The 19,467-nt window shown below is 40.3% G+C and overlaps 1 protein-coding gene across 1 annotated transcript; it reads right to left on the reverse strand.

Moving 5' to 3' along the window:
• Positions 1–1,399: 1,399 nt before the first annotated feature.
• crk (v-crk avian sarcoma virus CT10 oncogene homolog) lies at positions 1,400–14,436 on the reverse strand. The gene is made up of 3 exons (XM_020650962.3): positions 13,894–14,436; positions 12,644–13,233; positions 1,400–6,643 (listed from the first exon to the last, which is right to left on the reverse strand). The coding sequence occupies exons 1-3, from the start codon at positions 14,111–14,113 to the stop codon at positions 6,506–6,508; spliced, it is 948 nt and encodes a 315-aa protein (XP_020506618.1). The 5' UTR covers positions 14,114–14,436; the 3' UTR covers positions 1,400–6,505.
• Positions 14,437–19,467: the final 5,031 nt, after the last annotated feature.

Genomic DNA, 19,467 nt, shown 5'->3' on the forward strand with positions numbered 1-19,467 from the left:
TGCACGGACTGTTTAAGTCTATTTTACATAGTGGTCAGATCTGGTGTTGCAGTGTCACGTGATGCCATTAGGCCCAAGAACACTTTTTTTCCAGCTTACATTGGGAAACAAACATCTAAATAGATATATTTTGAGCTAGCCTACATCAACTTCCCAACATGAACACTAGATGTACCTAAAAAAAAAAAATGTATTGGCTGATTCAAATGTTTTTAAACCCTTTTTAACATCAAAACCTCCTAAAAGTAGAAAAGTCCAATGAAAGCCGAATTTAGATGTATTGTTGTAGGCCTAGACATAATGAACGCAGATCAGAGCCGCGGGACTGCGACTCGAGTGCGGATACTCTATGGGCCGGGTAACATGGAAGATCAAGGTACTCTTAAAAGTGGAACTTTTTTTGCTGAGCAGCTTTTATCAGAATGAACTGGGCTCCGCCTCTGATGCTGTATCCATTCTATAATACTGATTGATTAAAGTTGTAAATTCATGAGAAGAAAGTCATAAATTCACTATAATAAAGTTGTAGTGTAGAAAAAAAGAGCGAGAGAAGGGGAAGGAAAGAAAGTACTTTTTTAAGGTGGACTTGAGAGGGAGAGGAGAGAATTGAGAAGGGTTGTATACTATGTGAGTGGGAGTGTTCGTCTATGAATGTGTTGATGTGTGTATTAATGTTGTGGAATGAAAGGTGAGGGTTTATGGGTAAGGAGCTGCAGCCAGGGCTTTGGGGTCAAAGGTCAACTGCTGGTGCTTTCGAGGGTAGGATGGAGAGGCTGATGCTACCGTTTGTCTTTTGGTCGGATAAAGTAACAAATTGACCCCCCCCCCCCCGCACTATCTACTATAACTTCCCTTCAACAAAGTATTGAACAGTCAATCGTTTTTTCAAAATAAAAGTTACATGTCTTTATCCAAAAATATAAAAAAACACCATGTTTCATGAAAATGTAGCATTAAAATATTAAAAGCCATGTTATTTCAGGACTTCATTCACAATTAAACAATTTTATTTTTAACATTGTCATTTTTACTTTGTTTTTGTTGTGATTCCCAATACGAGACTTTGCTGATTAAAAAAGCAAATTAACATTTTAACAATAAGCGATACACTTTTGCTTGCTACATTATATGTGCACTGTATAATGGAGCTTAAATATACATTAAGGTAATAAATCTTACTGATCCTACTGTCCACGGGTTCTTCAGAGTTCATAGTGTTTCTAAAAGTACCTCAAGAATGAAATGCATTCATTTCTATAGCTTGAAATGTGCAGCATGAATGACAAACTGTATTTGGAAAAAAAAACCAGCAAGCATTCAAATGCATTTTAGATTAAAAGCAAACGTAAGAAAATTCTGAGAACTCCACTAAGACAGATGAGTCAGTACATTACACAAATCATTTCATGGGTTTGACTTTATTTACTAGTATAATAACACATTACATGCTACAGAAAATAAAAAGGTAATTTGTCAATTGTCTTGAAAGAATATAGTGTTATAATAAAATGGCACATTTTGTTATTAACACAATCCCCACGGGCATTTTTCCTTTGCATGAAAGGAAATTAATGACTTCATGCAGGGCTACTTAAAAAAATACTTCTTGGTGATTTAATTGGAAAACACAATTTATAAGAGAATGATTTATGTATCGGTGAGCACCTGCCATGTATGCACGTGAGTGACAAAGTGGTTTGATTTCATCGTCACCACACAGATGACCACTGTAAAAAAAGATGCGAGTAAACGTGGATGTTACTTTGGAAGAAGTCAAACAGATATTTAACAGATCTTACACTGGGTTTGGATAGAGTCAGGCAAGGCGATACGGTCACAGAAGCCTCTGTGTGGGGGCGATAAAGGAGCATTAAAAAGGAGCACAGATCAATGCAAACTGAGTCTGAAAGCAGTAAGTGCATTCTGTTAAAAATCCAATTGTATCCCATAAACTCTCAGAATATGCTTCTAAGCCTCTGAATGCTGCCACAGTGCCACCTTAAGGTGACATGGTGCAGCTGAGGAGATCTCAGCATGTGTTCAGCAAAGGCTTTTAAAACTTCACACCCGGCCTGCTGCAATGCAAACCAGTCTGCTATCTGATACAAGAGGGGGATGATTGTCAGGTGTCAACTAAAAGATTGATCCACCTCTTTAGGGGGAATGGTGAGGGGGAGGGGGGGGCAATCTGGACTAATGACATGATTTGTTTTTTTTCATTAGCCTGATTGATTGGCAATACAAACATGGCAGAAGGTAGAAATCAAGCAGTAAAAAACCAACATAGGCTTGTGCATTAAAATGAACTAGTAGGCTTTAAATAAAAGACAGGGAAGCACAAAAGAGGAATAAAAAAGGGTGCAAGGTAGCAACATGATTATAAAAAAGGGTTAAAAACAAAAGGGCAGGTACCAAAATAATACCATTTTCTTCTTTCTTGGACACAATTGACAAAACGTGGACACAGGACGGTCTTTCACTCGACGGTCTGATGTTGCTATATTCAGTGAATGGAAAGCAGAGAGCTAACAAACTAACATGATGGACAGACTCCATTCACCCACTTCATCCAGAGGCAGAATGAGCACACATGTGGCGCTATGGGGGCTGAGGGCAAACAGGTGAGGGCAAACAGGTGAGGGCAAACAGGTGAGGGCAAACAGGTGAGGCCCCCCCCCCCCCCCCCCCCCCCGAGAGGGTGGTCTCTTTTGCACCAGAGACCCATCGCTGCCTCCTGACATGCAGCAGAAAAAAGAAGTGTACATTGAAATCCTGTATGTTGGGAAAAAAATATCTGCCATGAAGAAAACGACAAGTATAACAAAGAAGAAAAAACAATATTTTAGCATGTAATGATAATCACACAGTACATCATTTCATAACAATATGTTCTTTTTTTCTTTTCTTACAAAAGACTACTCGGGGGGTGGGGTGGGGGGGGTACTTGGTCATAGTAGTTGAGTGAATCGGGCTGAAGTGAGCCGGGATGGGAGGTGAGAGGTTGAACGTAGTGTTGCCTTTATCTTTACCTCAATAATAGTCTTGAAGTTTCTCAGGTTAACGTCTGCTCTTCTACGCTCTATAGAACTACATGAAGGTGCTGCTAGCTGCTGGACTTGACTCGGGTGATTTTTAGGGTGCTTGTCTGGTTCCTTTAGTTTCTGTACACCTCCTGTTGTCTTCCTTTTACTTTGCGTCTTCCCCGTGCTGAAAACCAGCGAGCTGTATTTGAGCACTTCTGCTCTCGTCTCTTGACATGTAGCCTTCACACTTGCACTAAACGCCTGAAAACTTCCTGAAATATTCAGGGTGAGCTGTGTGAACACACACAATCAGTTTTTACTCCGACTGTACCCAGACTTTTCCCTGCCAGACTCCCTGGTTTATTTTCTGTGTGAGGTTAGGGTTAGCTGACGTGAGAACGCAGCAGAACAATATTCTGGAGATGTCACCACGAGTGGGTGACTCCTATATCTGGTGAATGGTGCACGACCATTGACCCTCTTGCTGAAATGAAACTGCATGTTGCACTGATATGAAGGCCAAATTTTGTGTTTGACTTTGTTGCTCTGTCTGCCACTTCCCTCATTGTTCTCTTTATGTCAGGCCTTGCCTCCTGACTCCCCCCATCCTTCCGTCTGACAGGGATAGTTTCCTGCTGTGAGGTGCATGTTTGAACAACCAAACTCAGGAAGAGTTCAGGAGCAGTCTGCCTAAAATTTTTACAGGAAATTTTCAGGAGTGCATGTGTGAAAATGGCTACAGTCATGTTAAGTCTAAAATAATGCTGTATCGTGTCCGGTTAGACTTCTACTATATGCACACATTTAAACAAGAAAACAACTTAAACTCATCACAGGCAGACAGTAAACAGAGAATACTGTTAGGTCCAGTTGTGGGGATTCACATTTCTGATGTTGAAAACTCCTAAAAACAGTTCAGCATTAAACATCAGTTAAGACCTCCCATGTCTTCTTTAAACAACGCAGCTCCATCAAGAAGGAACCCGTTTAGACAGATGACAGAAGAAATCAAATTAAAGGCTGACATGGCAGGTGAATAACTCTAAGGTCTGATTGGCTGACATTGAAGAAAAAAACAAGACAAAGGTATCAACATGGCGAGCGCTAGCCAGAACCATGCATACATGGACAGATGAGGAGACACAGGACATGATGTATCGTATTGAAAGTACAGAGCTGTAAAGTTGTCCATGTTTTTACTGTTCAACATATCACCACCAGTTTGCCGCTTGCTAACATGACTGTTTGGTCTACCTGAAAGGGGGCATATCACCACCTGCTGTAGAGGAGTCAGAGATACTTCCATCAACAAATGGATCCTCTCTTGGTGCTTACATACTGGGACAAGGACTGTAGACCAATTACATTTCCTCATTACTGAACTGACTGAGATTTAAATACCAGTATATCTAAAATTCAGTATATTTATGAAACAAAGAGACGGTCCTATTTAACGAGAAAAGGAGGGAGCATCTTTCTGTATAATGTCAAACTATTTCTTCAACAAGTGTGAAAAATTAAATGAAATTGGCACCTTAATAGTATAAAACTACAGATGTATTATTAAGACCTGGACACCTCCTAATCGCTCAGCCCTTGCATTCAATTTTGCCCAGTGGCCAATCCAGGTACTGCAGCGCATAATTCTCCTTTTGAACATAAAGTATCTACCCTGACTAAGGTTGTCAAAACTGTTGATAGTCACTTCTTTTTCGAGACCACGTTCTTAAAACAATACAATATCCTTTATTTTTTTACATTAGATAGCACTGAATAAAAAAAAACGAAGTAATATGTAGTGTAAAAAGTAATGAGAGAAAAAACATTTAGTAATAATTTCAACCCAAAGCTGCTGCAAGCCGAGAGTGAGAGAGAAACAACGCAGTGGTGGTCAATCAAGTAGAGAGATAGTGCCAGTAGTTACAAACAAAGAGATTGTTTCCCTCAGTAACGCTCTAAAGAACTTACAAACACGTTGCCACTTCCACACAAATGTGCAGGATTTTGTCTGATTGCTGCTGAAGTCTCGCTCCTATCTGAACACTGCGTCGGCCCCTCTGCTCCCCTCTCTGTCAGAGTCACTACATCTCTAACTGTTATTCACCGACGTTCAGTTAAATCCTTTTAGCACCTCATAAGATACACGCGTTACATTAGTGTCAGAGACAGCGATGTCACCCGAGCGGCTGACTTCCAACTGTCAGCATCATATAACTACAAAAACATGATGTCCATAAAACGTCCTAAATGAGAAAATACAGAGAGGAGAATCACTGCACACATTTCCTCTGGATTATAAATTATAACCCAGAGGAAATATTTTATTTTGGGAAAAATCTTATTTATTGTGTCTTTCATTACTGTAAAGAGTTTGTCAAATCTCATCAGTTCAGTGACTCTTTCTAATGTGCAGGTTGGGAGGTCATTTTTAGTTGCCGTGGTAACGAAACAGGTATCGATAGCGTTTGATGTTAGTGTCGTATTGAAACTCAATTTTTTTGGTATTTTGACAGCTGTAACCCAAACCCTCCCCCAGACCTTTACACGCTGAAAAAAACGTTCCACTGTGACCGAGTCTACTATGAAGATTTCATCCATGGACGTTTTTTTGTTGAACAAAAAGGTTTACTTTAAAATCTGTGATGTTAGTAGAAAGTTTACGGACTGAGCAAGGACACTGAGAGGAACTCATGGGCGTATCACGCAGGAAACTAATGTTGAATCTTTTTGTGTACGCACCAGGTGTGCAAGACTTATTCCACTGAATAAGGGGCCATGTTTGGTTCTGGTGTCAAGGTCTTAACAAAATGTTCCTTCTTTAAAACAGGATACTTCAAACGGTCGTATCAACATCAAACTCATTCCTGTGCTCCCATTTGACATGAATACAGTAAGTGATCCTACAGCTCTGTACACATGGTGACAAATGAGGGGGCGGGGTTTGAAAAATGACACGGCGCTGCTGAGCCGTTATCTACTGGCTCCCACACAGAAAGAGGAAGTGGTTGAAGTCGTGCGGCGAGGAGTCTCCCAGAGGAGCGAGTGTTGATAACGTGTCCACGGCCGGGATGTGAAGAGAGGGAGGAGCTAAAGGGTGTTGCCACATCCATGGAATAGGAGGTCGAGTTTACAGCTCCACTTTAAAGTATATCACCCAGGTTATCGTCTGTCAGTCAGCACAGGTGGAGGAGAAGGTCGGTGTGATAATTCAGGGGGGGTAGAAATGGAGGCTGTGTGTGTGTGTGTGTGTGTGTGTGTGTATGTGTGTGTGTGTGTGTGTGTGTGTGTGTGATACAAGGGTCCAACCAAAGTCTCGTTTTGTTTTTGTTCTGAAGTGACTCTATGAAACTGTACTTGGTGCAGGTGATAACTGGAGCAGACGTGAGAGGAAGGGGGGGGAAGAGTTGAGTGTGTGGAAGGGGGAGAGGGAAGTGAGGAAGGGTCTAATACTAGTGTCCAGGTTGCGGCCCGGCTGTCCGTCCTCAGCTTAGCTCTTCCTCGGCATTGTGCTGGTCCAGCAGTTTGACGTGTGTGAAGGGAAAGTGGCCGCGTTTGCCTTTACATTCACCCTCCCACTGGCCGTTCACGTTTATTTTGGTCACCTTCACCATGTCGCCCACCTGAGGAGGAAGGGAGAGAGGGGTTCAGCATTAGCAGTACTAATCATCATCATCAAAAATAAAGAACATATATCATCTTCTGTGTGAAATAAGGCCTCCCTGGAGAGTATCCGGATTGCATTCAAACAAATGCCACTCGCTTTCAAATAGTAATTTTCAATGAAATGCCCGTCCCTAACTTTGACCCCCAAATGATCAGTTATAGGGTCTAGCTAAAGAAAACTGGAAAAACACCTTAAACTTAAATCTCAGTTTAAGACTGAGATTGTATCTAAAAAAAGCTGAACCCCCTGAGGACCCATGCGAAAAAATTTACATAAATTTAAATCCTATCAGAATATGCCTATAGACTTATTCTGTACAAAATAACACTTGTATATATTTTCCAGTAATGTCTGAACATGATTTTATTTAATATGTGCAGATGTCATTTTTTACAACCTCAGGTCAGACAGAGCCTCGAGCCCCCCTGAGATCTCAGGTGCCCCCTCTAGAGGGGGCCAGACCAGAACCAGTGCTTTAGAGGATACATGCCGTGTCAATATGGGACATAATATATATATTTGGTATCTTACCTTTTTTTAATAATGTTTTTTAGACTGATTACGGATTAGTTGATTCCATTTTAAACAAGTGAAGTGTAAGCCCTAGGATTTGGTGCTGGCTTGAAGATTACAAAGGTTGACCTGGTCAGGTAGAGGAGTGGCTCTTCCTGAGTCACTGAACCTGAGCAAACAACCACTTACAGTCAGTTACAAAGTTCAAGCCCCTGTGTGTGACGGCTGAATCAGAGGTTAAAGCTGTGCATGCATGTTTAAAGTTTACGCTCTTGTAAGACTCGTAGTATCCGTTTGATCACTCAGAACCAGTTACGACGATCTTTCATTGGTTGTGACCGGCAGCTGTTATACGACTACAGATCTCTTGATGATACGAGACCTTTATTAATGCATTTTCATTTCATACCAGGAGATACAGCGGAACAGTGCATACTTAACATGTATGTGAATTTAGTTCATATAGTGATTCAATCATTCGCTGCATAAAGATGTTTAAAAAAATAGATAAAATGCCAAGAAGGTGTTCATTTGGAGTTCAAGAGGGAACAGGGACGTGATTTACAAAGGACAAAAATATTGACTTCATTGGACACTATTTATTAAGAATTCCTTAAAATGATGTAAAAGCAAATTTGTTCCAAACTAAAAGTTGTAATATAAACATCATGTATTTCCAAAGTGATTTTGATGACACTACACCTATCCAATGAGAAGTAAGGATTGCATTTTTAGTTGCATTGAAACTTAGACAGTAGCTGTGGGATCCTATGTAAGTTGTCCAGCCTATAGAATGGCTTGTGCTGATGAGAATCAGTTTGTAGCTCACAGATGAGGGCTGAAGGATATGTTGTTTTATCATCACTACTGCGACATGTGACATGTGCTATAGTCATATCGCAGGACGTGCAAAGCCACACATGTGACCTGAAGCACATCATGCTAACACTTTTCTGTTTAATGCAAACAAAAGCCGCCAAAATGTGTGTGTGTGTGTCATCTGCATGTAAACATGTGGACAGACAAGAGACGCTGCTGCTGTCATCACAGAAACAGCTGCATGACTCACAAGGCAGATCCTTAGTTACAAGAGGCAGGTTTAAAGTGAGTGAATTCCCCTAGCAGGTATCGGTTCATTAACGCTGATCGGTGAGTACGGTTAACGGAGTGGATGTGCCGCTGATTGATTACTTTCAGCATCACAGGCAGCTGAAGATGGTGAACTTTGGTTACCATCAGTGAGCTGCTCATGTAGATGTTAATATTACTTGTTTATAAAAACCTTTTAAATGTGATTTACTGAAGATAAGATTAAACTGTGTTCTTTATTCATTTCTATTTTTGTTGTTGTATTGAAACCAGTTCAGATTGTTTATGGCATTCTAAAAATATGATGGTAATGTTTAGGGACGGCAATAGCTCTGTCTGTAGAGACTTGGGTTGGGAACTGGAGTGTCGCCGGTTCAAGTCCCAATGCGGTCTAAAAATATGGAAGTCAGTCCGGTAGCTGCACAGGTGACAGGTCACCTCCCGTGATGCCCTTGAGCAAGGCACCAGATCCCCAACAGCTCTGGTGTGCTCCCTGTGCAGCAGTCCCACTCTGACACCTCTCCATTAATGCATGTTAACAGGTCCTGTTCGTGCATGTGTGTATGAGAGGCATGTCTCTTAATAATAAGAGCGTAAACTGGAATTTCCCACAGGTATTAATAAATTATGTAAAAAAAAATGTTTAGTTTTTTTTTTTTTTAAGATGAATTAAATGTGGTGAGGCAAATGATTGTATTTAAGGAAAGTATAAACCATCATTGCTTGATTTGTTACTGTTGCACAAAGCAAAGAATCTTCACATTTGAGAACCTGAAGCTGGGGTATGTTTGGTGTGTATGTTTGAAAATAATTCATTATTAACTCAGAGTCACTCACATGCATTGCTGTCACATCATAACTGAAACTACTGGCTGCTGTGTGTTTATGTATTTTTAAAAGGTCACTCATTCATACAGGTTACAGTAACAGGATTTCAAACAGAGCAAAATAGTGCTCTTATGCATAAAGGGTTTATCTAAAGTACAATGAACTAAGCAACAGGTGTAGCTGTGGTGTAGAGGAACTAAGGATAATCACAGATTTTGGCCAAACTCAACCACCAGCTGTTACTTGCAAAACATTGAGAGAGTAAGAGAAGATCATTGTTTGATATAAAGAAACCATACACACTGAAATAATAACACTTTACGACTCATTTATGAATAAAAGACTGCAGACACTTAAAAAATATCTTTAAAAGATTTAAGTCGACCTACGTGGAGCATATTTGCACCACTTAAATGCTGCTAATTTTAGCATCTCTGTGGAGTTAGTTTAAGGTTGCACAGGACTAATACCTGTTGAGTATGTGTAACCTTACACGATAAGGACAGGAATACACAGAATGATAGTTAAAAATGTCTAGACAGAAAGTCATCTCTCTTAAGAGTGAACCGTTTACGATGCACAACCAAAGCTCACGACTGATGTGCTCAGAAGTCAAATCAATGTGTACTTGAGTTGTCTCACAGCTCAAATACAAACACTGTCAAAAATGCTTTCCTTCTCTCTCTCACACACACACACAGTAACTAGCAGCTAATTTATACATTTCCTCAGCTGGAAGTCTGCAGATATTTCCTGGTTATGTTTTTCTTTCATATCTTTGGTGATAGGAGGGGGAAGACATCAAACAGTCATACCTGCTGTTGCCATGGTGATTCAGACACCTTTTGACAGTTTGACAGCAATAAGGAAGAGGTCTGGGAATAGGCTTGTAAATGGACTTGAGCTTGTTTAGTGCTTTTCTAGTCTTCTGACTGCTCAAAGCGCTTTTACACTGCATGTCACACCTACACATTCACACACTGAAGACTGAGGTTTCTATGTGAAGTGACCATCACAAGTAATTAATCCCATTCATACACAATTCACACGCCAGCAGCGGGAGCAATTTGGGGTTGAGTGTCTTGCCCAAGGACACATCAGACATGTAGCAGTTAGAGCTGAGGATCGAACCCCTGACCTTCCAGTTGAGAGACAACGACTCTACCAACTGCGCCACAGCCGCCCCTTGTGGCTCTGCTCTCACTTAACAAGTGTGTGCAGTCGTACTACCAACATTTCAAACATATCAGAAATTCATGAACGGTGGGGGCGCAACACATTGGGTTGTGATTGGAACTCGTCAGGCTGAAATCCAGGAGATCTTTATCTCGCTCATTAGGTCAGTAAGGTGACCATTTAACAATATTACACATGTCCATTCACAATACTGAAGACTGTGAAACAGGAACCAGAGTAGGAAGGTACAAAACTTGTATTTATCTACAGTAAACTGAACACAGAAACAACTAGATGAAGAAATGACAAAAACTGAAATGAGGCCAGGGAAACTAAAGAGATTAAAGGGCCAGCGTTTTTTCTCATCATCAAGATTATTCAGACAACAGCTGTGAATAAATATAACTCATGCCATCCATCTCTAGAAAACTATGATTCTGACCATGTGAACCATTTCAAAATCCAACCTAATGTCACAACTTTAAGGTGCTCTCATCAAAACAAGTATCACATATCATTGACTTCAAACAATTACAACAGAGACACAATCCGTATGCAATAAAGAAGTTAACTCAAACTTGATTTTAAATAACTTTTCTGCTCTGAAGATAAGGGGGGGATCTTCACAATCAGAAAGGTTGAAACAAGACAAGGAAATGAGAGCTAATTATTAACTGTCCAGCAGCGCCCTGCTCAGTCACTTCTGGCCAACGAGTGCAGAGAACACATGCAGGTCAAAGGCAAAAGACTCTACCCAGGTGGGAGTGGCAGAAACCAGATCATACAAAGGCTCTACCTGAACCTACAGTAGATCATAAATGTGTTGACTTTGGTCTGAAGGGAGAATCGGGCCCAAAATCAGCCCGATTATCTTGTAGTGTGTACCCCTCTTAAGCAAGCAAAGCTATTTAAACAAAGTGTTTTTCTGGAGGAGAAATACATAATTTTTTTGTCGTTTTAATCCAAAAAGAGCAATGTTATCTTTACCGTTAGAGTCCAGCGGGGTGGGAGCATTACTCTCTGACTGAACTGCCTCAGAGCCTCACTCCAGACTCAGCTTGACTTCTGGCTTCAGAGGGAACAGAGGAAATGGTCCTGTTCCCAAACACAAACTATTTCCTTCCACCAACGACCTGCTTTGTGGGAGCCCCGCTCTTTGCTTCCGCACAGTTAAACAAGCCCAGCCACTGTGTGCAGGGAGCACGGCTTGATGGCACTTTTCTCATACGGGTACCACACAGTTACACGGATCGAAACGCACAACACTTATAATCTAATAGAACCAACCTGTCAATTGTAATGGACCACTGATGCTCTCTCTTTGGATTTGAGACTATCTATCATTATTCTAACCATGTGTGATGCTGAAAATTATTGAAAATGTTGACTACCTTTAATTGCAATACAAGTGAAGTCCAGTTTACAGCTATGGATAAATCAATCATATATTTTACATTTACTTAGGTTGTTAATAGAATGCCTCCTTAACATCCTGCAGTTCATAGTACCATGAGTATTTTCTTCAGATACAGGCAACATGTCATTTAGCCGACAAATAGACAATACTACAGGTACAGTATATTTAAGGCTGCCCAAGTATATCTCATGACAGTTAGGATGAATATTTTAGGGTAAGCGTCATCATCATCATCAGTAAGCATAGTCATATCATGCATGCCTTATAGTATCCCATAAGTGATGAAGAGACCCATGTTTTAAAAAAAGATGTTGTGGAGTTTCACATCACTGAAGCCTCTGTGTCATTGGAGAGTGACACAGGAGATGATTTACTTTTTCCACCTTGTGTTTCCCTGTGCACACTAATGCACAGTACTGGGAGAGACAGCAAGACAAACTGTTACAGATCTTTGACTCGACAACAGCTGGTGTAACATCTTCATGCCATGAGGGCAGTGGTTATGGAATAAGTAGTAATTTAATATTTAATAGACTGAAAGTACCCGAGAGAGAGGGCAGACATTTAAATTCAGACAGGAAAGGGGACGTGATAATAACCCCTCATTTAAACAATCACTCTGCTGGTTTTATGTGCATTTGGAGGTCCATGTATTGCATTTTATCATGTGGAGAGAGATTATTCAGCGGTTATTCTAAGCTCTGGACTGCAGTGAAAAGGTAAGAAATACAAAACTACTCTAAAAGGTGGTTTCTGACCTTGATGTTTCTTCACCCTGCTCCACAAACACTAAGTAGAAATCATCAAAAGCACAATGGGACAGAAAGCCAAAAGGATGTGCTGCTCCTTCTTCACTCCCTGTCGCCTTTCCTCCAGGACTTTTTGAGAGTCAAACTCACACACACACAAACAGACCCACACCACCATATTTACCTCCAGGGCCAGGGCAGTCTTGTCGTAGGCGTTGGGCACCCTCTTCTGTATGGCCCTGGCAAAGACAGGTCCATTCTGGAGGTTTGGGAGGGGGGTGGGCTGGGCGTATTGGCTCGGGTCTCCCAGCAGAGGAGGGCCAGACGGGGCTGCGGAGCCGTCAGAGTTCCCTACCATCACCATTCCTCCAGGCGCAACCCCCGGTGCGCCGGGCCCCGCCGCCGAATTCGGAGACGACGGCCGGTACTTCTCCACATACGGCACCGGGATCATCCCCGCCCGGCCCTCAGAGTTCTGGGCGTTCCACCACTGCTCCTCCGGCTTCTCCAGAACACGGAGAATGTCGCCCTTCCTAAACGGGAGATCCTCCTCGTCGTTTCCCGGGAAATCAAAAAGTGCTCGGACATACTCGTCTTCCAGGCGCGGCGGGGGGCCTCCACCGGGGCCCACGCTAATAAAGGAGGTGTGTTTGGACTTGTTGATGGGCTCTATTAAGGTAGTGGTGTCCAAGTAGTGGATTTTGTAGAATTCTAGCAAAGCAGGGAGCGCTTCAAACTCCTGGTCACCGATTCGGAACCTCGGGTGGGCCAAACCTGGTGAGAAAGGGAGGATTTAAAGAAGGAGTCAAAAGACAAAATGACCCGTGCATGTTCAAATACAGCAGATCTGATCTATTTATGCAACCAAGCATAATGGTGGTGATTTCCAGAATGACCAGGAAAGAGGTTTGTTTCCTTATTCTACATTTATTCCCATCATATTTGTCTTCCTTCCAAAGAAAGGTCTTTACCAGCATGAGGAAATACAACACATATTCTCCTGCACAGGGAAAACCCAGCCGAGGTGGAGGATCATGTCTGGTCAAGGTCTATTAAAATCTGGCAATGTGACCGGCTTTGAACATTCACAACTCTGACAGGGTAAGCAGGTAAGTGATCCTCATTGAATACAGACGACTGAAAAGGACACGCCGCCCACCTGGGTGTACTGTAGTGACAAAACGTGAAGTGACAGAGACAATTTGTGGTTTAATATCTTGTGCATTGTCTGTCTGAGAACTCAAATAAGCTGTGAAACTGTGAGCAGAAGCGTGTGTACCTTATAACAGGCCAATATTAGATAAGCACATGTTTGCATGTGGTCTGGCCTGAGAGGAAAAGGCACTATTGCGCATCTCTTTTGGTGCAAGTCACGCAAGAATGGTCACACCAGCATCCACATACCCCCTCCAAACCCCCCCTCTGCTGTCTCACCTGGACCGGATTGTCGGTTGTTGCTGATGCTGTTTATTATGTAATGCGAGACTTTGGAGTTCTCTGATACGGAGAGCACGTAGTCTCCGGGGCTGGTGATGGAGTCCCGGACCAGGAACACGCCGTGCCTCTGCCCCTGCAGCAGAGACACAGCCTCCTGCCTGGTCAAACGACCCCAGTACCAGCTGCCGCGGTCCTCCGCGTCAAAATTTCCGGCCATGGTAACCACTCAAAGCCGAGGCTTCACCGGGGCCTTCCCTTCTCTCCCTCCTGTTCTCCACAGGCGAAGCCTTCAACTCATACAAAAACTTTAGCGCCTGGAGCACGTTTAGTAAACAGGCGACCTCCGCAGCGAGCCCTTACGACATCAATCCGCCGAAACACGACCGGAACCGTGAATGTAAAAGGACTCTGATCCGCTTTGGGACCGGAATTAAGATCCAATAATCCTGTAGTGCGTTAAAGCGGCTGATTTCCAGCTACAATCCAACGACCGATGACAACTAACTTCAAAAACTGAAATGGCGGATACGGGAAAACAAAAAAAAAAAGGACCCCACTCACCGGATGTGACGACATAATTACGTACGTAGCACCGTAAAGCTGGTTAAAAAAATCATATTTACAGTCCGTGGTTAAAAATATATACAATAAAATACAATATTTAAAATTTCCTGTGGCAGCAAAAGTGAGAGAAGTTTATTTTAATTTTTTTTTGTTTGTTTTCCTCCAAAAACATTTTTTGAATTTATTACTGTAAATATTATTTATTACTGTAAATATTATTTATTACTGTAAATATTATTTATCTTATTTTACCTTATTTTATTTTATTTTTTATCTATTTTACCTTATTTTGGTTGTATTGCACCGTGGGACGGAGACAAACGCAATTTCGATTCCACTGTATGTCTGGCATATTTTGAAATAGACAATAAAGTTGACTTTGACTTTTTTTTTTTACTTGTAGTTAATTTAAATTTACTACATTTATAAGAAGAAGAAGGAGCAGACTAAACAGACATATATTTAGAAAAAATGTAATTGCACAAAACAAAAACTAACATGTTGAGACATTTCGTCTGTGATGTCATTTTTAAGTAGCTAAATCCAAAGAGAATTCTTTGGCATATTTGGATTTGCACATTTTTATATTCTTAATGACCTTAGACATGGTATTGGTGTTCATTATGTTATAAACTATAATCTACCTTTGTGAGTCTCTACGGGGGCCCAGAGCGGACATAAATCAAACGACATATTTTAATGCATTTCCCCCGATCTTGGTTTATTTCTCTCATTATCTCTAGATAACACACTTTTTGTCCTAGGATAAAGAGATGAATAAGTTTAGAACTTGAGAAAACAACTAAAATGTACTCTATATCACGGTAAAAATACAAATACAAACATGAAATACAAATACAAATATGATGTCTGCTTGGGCGTCGTAGGCTATTCATTTGAGATTTTCAGTAAACATGCTGAAAGTGTATGTATGGATCACTTAGGGCTTCCAATGGATGTTGTGTCATATTCATAAATAATAGTAACAGAATCTGTTATCACAACATACAGTTCATGTAGTGAGTGCCTCAATACTATAAGCCTATCATTTATAATCATTGAATTAAGTTTAAATATGCCAATAATATTTATTTCTTGTTAAAGAAAACTAAAATTTGCTATTGTTTGACAGCTACATTTTTTCTCCTGATAATGTTGGTACACTTTTATTCCATTTTGACAAAGCCCAGTGCTGTTTGCATCAATGCTGTATTTACACTATGGTCATTTTTTATTTAGGCTACATTCTGCCCCCAAAGGATCTTTTCAAAAACAAAACAAAAAACACACTCTTGCATTAAACCAGTAAAAAACCGCTAGACTGCAATTTGATAACTTGGCCACTAGGTGTCAGCCAAGTGCTGTTAGAAATCAGTAATCATTTCAATATCTATCTTGTCAAACATATCTGTTGTTGTTTGAAGTCAGCCATCAGAATCCTCATTACATTAAAAGAGGACTAACAAAAATGAAAGTTATAAAATCTATTTTTAATCATTACATTTATGAAACAGTTAGCCAGTCACTGGTCAACATGACAACCTTTGAAAATGATTTACAGGTTGTAGATTTGTTCATGGTTAATACTCGACTAAATGCCCTTATGATCAAATTATATAAACAACCTATGTTTGCATTCAACATTTTAAACTTATTAAAACATTAAATCAAAGGCTGTTGGGCTTTTATTTGAATATATTTTGCTTTTGAATGTCTTATTTTTGATTAATGATTTTTCTGTTTTAGCACTGTAAAGCACTTTGAGTTGCGCTCTATAAAATACTGTATCTCGCCTATAAAGGCTGCACACCTAAAGAGACACTCTTAGCTTATTTGTTTTGTAAATTAAATCAGGATAAACTTTTTCCAATTTAGCCTTTATTTAACCAGGATTATTACCATCCAAATATAAAAAATATCTTGAGTCATGGCAAAGATGTCAACACTTAAGTTACACACAAATAACAATAAAGGAATTTAATACATAACAAAACTAGATAAATCAATAGGCAGTTAATCATGTGCAATATGATAAAAATGCTCAAGTTTAAGGTGAGTCTGTAGCTGAGACCAGGGCTTTGGGAACTGACCTAGACTACGGTCGCCTCCAAAGGTCAACTGCAAAAACATGTCACTAAACCATTCAACTTTTCAGTTTGGGCAGAAGTATTTAATGAAATGCAAAATTATTTTACAAAATGCAAATATAAATGTTTCATGGAACGGAAACATTAAAATACTTTTTTGTTTTGTTTCTTGAAAACATTTTTTTCTGTTTAATGTTTTTCATGTTTTGTTAAATTACTTTGCAGTTTTCCTTCAGGGCCACCGTATCAAAACAAGATGATTGAACAAAAACATTGATAGCTCTTTTATTTATTTTTTAATTTAAGAGTGAGTTTAATTACATGAGTCCATGAGAGGGAAGGGTTCAGCTTCTGACAGATTCAGGAGTCAGTGAAGAACAGAAATAAGAAAGCAGGTCATGTCATTTGTCCTCGTAGAGAAAGGTGAAACAATGATCCATCCTTCTCCTTTATAAGGAAGACAGACCTTCTTTTTATATGGGATAGACACCATTCTTCTAGTTGAAAGTTTAGTGTGCTATCAGGTCAACTTTAAAACAACTTTTTCAAGATGGAAGTTAGAGATTGTTGCTTTACTGAAGAATAATAAGAAGCCCAAACGACTGTTTTAAAAAGAGAAATGAGCAACAGCTGAATGTGTGGAAGCTGATAGATGCTGCTCCACATCGAGGCACCCACTCTCTATGTGACCGACGCCTACAACTTTCAAACAAAGAAAAAATACAGGATTTTTTTATATGATAGAATTTATTGGGACCCAAGACAAAAAAAAGAGTACTTGTTACAATTTCATCTGTAAATAAAAACCCAGAACAATATTCTCAATGGATCAATAAAATGTCATGACAATAAAAGATCCATGGGAGCTTTGGTGAAAGAGGAGAAGATGAAAAGACTTTACATTAAGAAACACTTTTAGAAGACGTGGAAAGAAAGAAAAGGTCCAAGGCTATGACAGCTTTTAGACTCTCATGTTTTTTTCAGTGTATAAGCAGCGTCCTTGAGCAGAAAATACACGACATCCTCACATCTTCTGCTCTCGAGAGCATTCATATCTTCTCCTGCTTTGAGTCCAAAGAGAACACATCGATGCTCTTGTGTCTTAAAGGACAGGATATTCTGCCTAGGGTGATGTTTGCTGCAGGTATTTTAACTTACAGAGGAATATAAGAGAGAAAAACAACACATAGAGATGTAGATCAAATATGTTCATATGTGGAGCTGCAGTGAATAAAGTAAAGAAGGGCAAAAGGGGAATGATGACACAACATTCCAAACCAACAAAAGAGGAATTCCGATGAGGTAAATCTTCCTTTTATGTAAGCTTTTTTAAACAAGTTGTTGTGTTGCAAACTACAGCAACCCGTTTCCAGAAAGGCTGCCAGAAATATTTCTTCATACTATTTGGAAATGACATTTGAACTTTTCTATCCATCCATCCATCCATTACCTTTACCGCGGGGGGGCTGGAGCTGATCCCAGCTGTCATTGGGCGAGAGGAGGGGGTACACCCTGGACTGCCAGTCAATCACAGGGCTGACATACAGAGACAGACAACCAGACACACTCACATTCACACCTACGGACAATTAAAAGTCACCAATTGAACCTAACAAACATGTGTTTGGACTGTGGAAGTATAAACTGGAATCTCTCACCCAGTCTGATGCTGTCTGACATACGGCAAGTTGTTTTAAAATTTATCAAAAGTGCACTGGTTCAGATTTAGATTTCACATGTGGAAATAACATTCACACTGACAAGAAGGAAATAACATGTTTACAGAAGTCACAGTTTATTTTTTCTTGTACCAAGATGATTATGCTGTATTGTCTAGATCCAGTATCCAGAAAACAAGGTTTGGTTGTGTAAACTGCTGACGGCTACCGATGGCAGCCTGCCGCAGGAGACGGATGGAAGGTCAACCTCCATCACAAGATTAAAGGTCAGGATGTGTGTTGAAGCAGGAGACTAAAATTATTTATTCTATAAGCAGAGCATAATATATCATTGAACATTATTCACTAGCTAAATGAATAAAAAGGCCATGTAGCTTTATGTAAATTGTGTTTTGTTGATATAACCGTTATTAAACTGTTTATTGAACATAAGAGTGATCAGCTGGGCATGTTAGCCAACTTAAGCTAATGTAACCCGACTTACACAACATGAACGGGCAAAGCAGTGTCGGGTGTCCACTCATGTTAACCAGCTTGTGACTGACACACCAGAGAAAAATACATTCTGAAAATAAATCTTTAGCCTGATGTCTTAACTTCGCTAATGAGCGGGTTGTGAATTTAATTTATTTTCAGTCAGGAGGATGTTACAGTTGAAATTGTGGAATGTACTGTACCTTTAAGACATACTGTGTTGCTAAGTTACTGGGGGAGCAATATAACTAGACAGCACCTTGTTTTTTTCATTGAAGTTTAGTCTGAGTGGCTCTTCTGCCATGGACGGATGCCTGGTACCGAGCTCCTACTTTCTTTTTGCCTCTCAGCTCAACAGTGACCTAATGGTTCATTCAAACACTAATGGCCGTACAAATGGGCTTTGTAAGGTTGATGTGTAGTTTGTAATAAAGGACGTGCAAGACACATGTGGTTGTGCACTTTTGGCTAACTTACTGTCTCAGACAAAAACACCATTAAAAACCAAGAGGCACAGACACAAACCGTTACAAGGAAAGAGAGTCATGATTGCTATATTTCCATCCCTAAGAAAGAACCAGCTACCTTACGCATTGCAGGTAGCCAGGCTGATGAAACTGTTCAGAGCGTTTTCATCTAAGCTCTACAGCAGGAGTTCTTAATCCAGTCATTAAGTCCCAGTCTGCTGTCTGTAGCACACCTGACACAACATATGCAGAGCTTGTTTTGTAACTTATTCTGAGATAAACACAAATGTTAATTTTCTC

Source organism: Labrus bergylta, chromosome 11 (assembly GCF_963930695.1).
Source record: "Labrus bergylta chromosome 11, fLabBer1.1, whole genome shotgun sequence".
In the NCBI taxonomy this organism is placed as follows: Eukaryota; Metazoa; Chordata; class Actinopteri; order Labriformes; family Labridae; genus Labrus; species Labrus bergylta.

Coding starts and splice junctions, on each gene's coding strand:
- crk (XM_020650962.3), bottom strand. CDS start 14,113: ATGGCCGGAAATTTTGACGCGGAGGACCGCGGCAGCTGGTACTGGGGT. Junction 13,234..13,893: donor CAACCGACAATCCGGTCCAG/GTGAGACAGCAG, acceptor CTTTCTCACCAG/GTTTGGCCCACCCGAGGTTC. Junction 6,644..12,643: donor AGACTGCCCTGGCCCTGGAG/GTAAATATGGTG, acceptor CTTCCTCCTCAG/GTGGGCGACATGGTGAAGGT.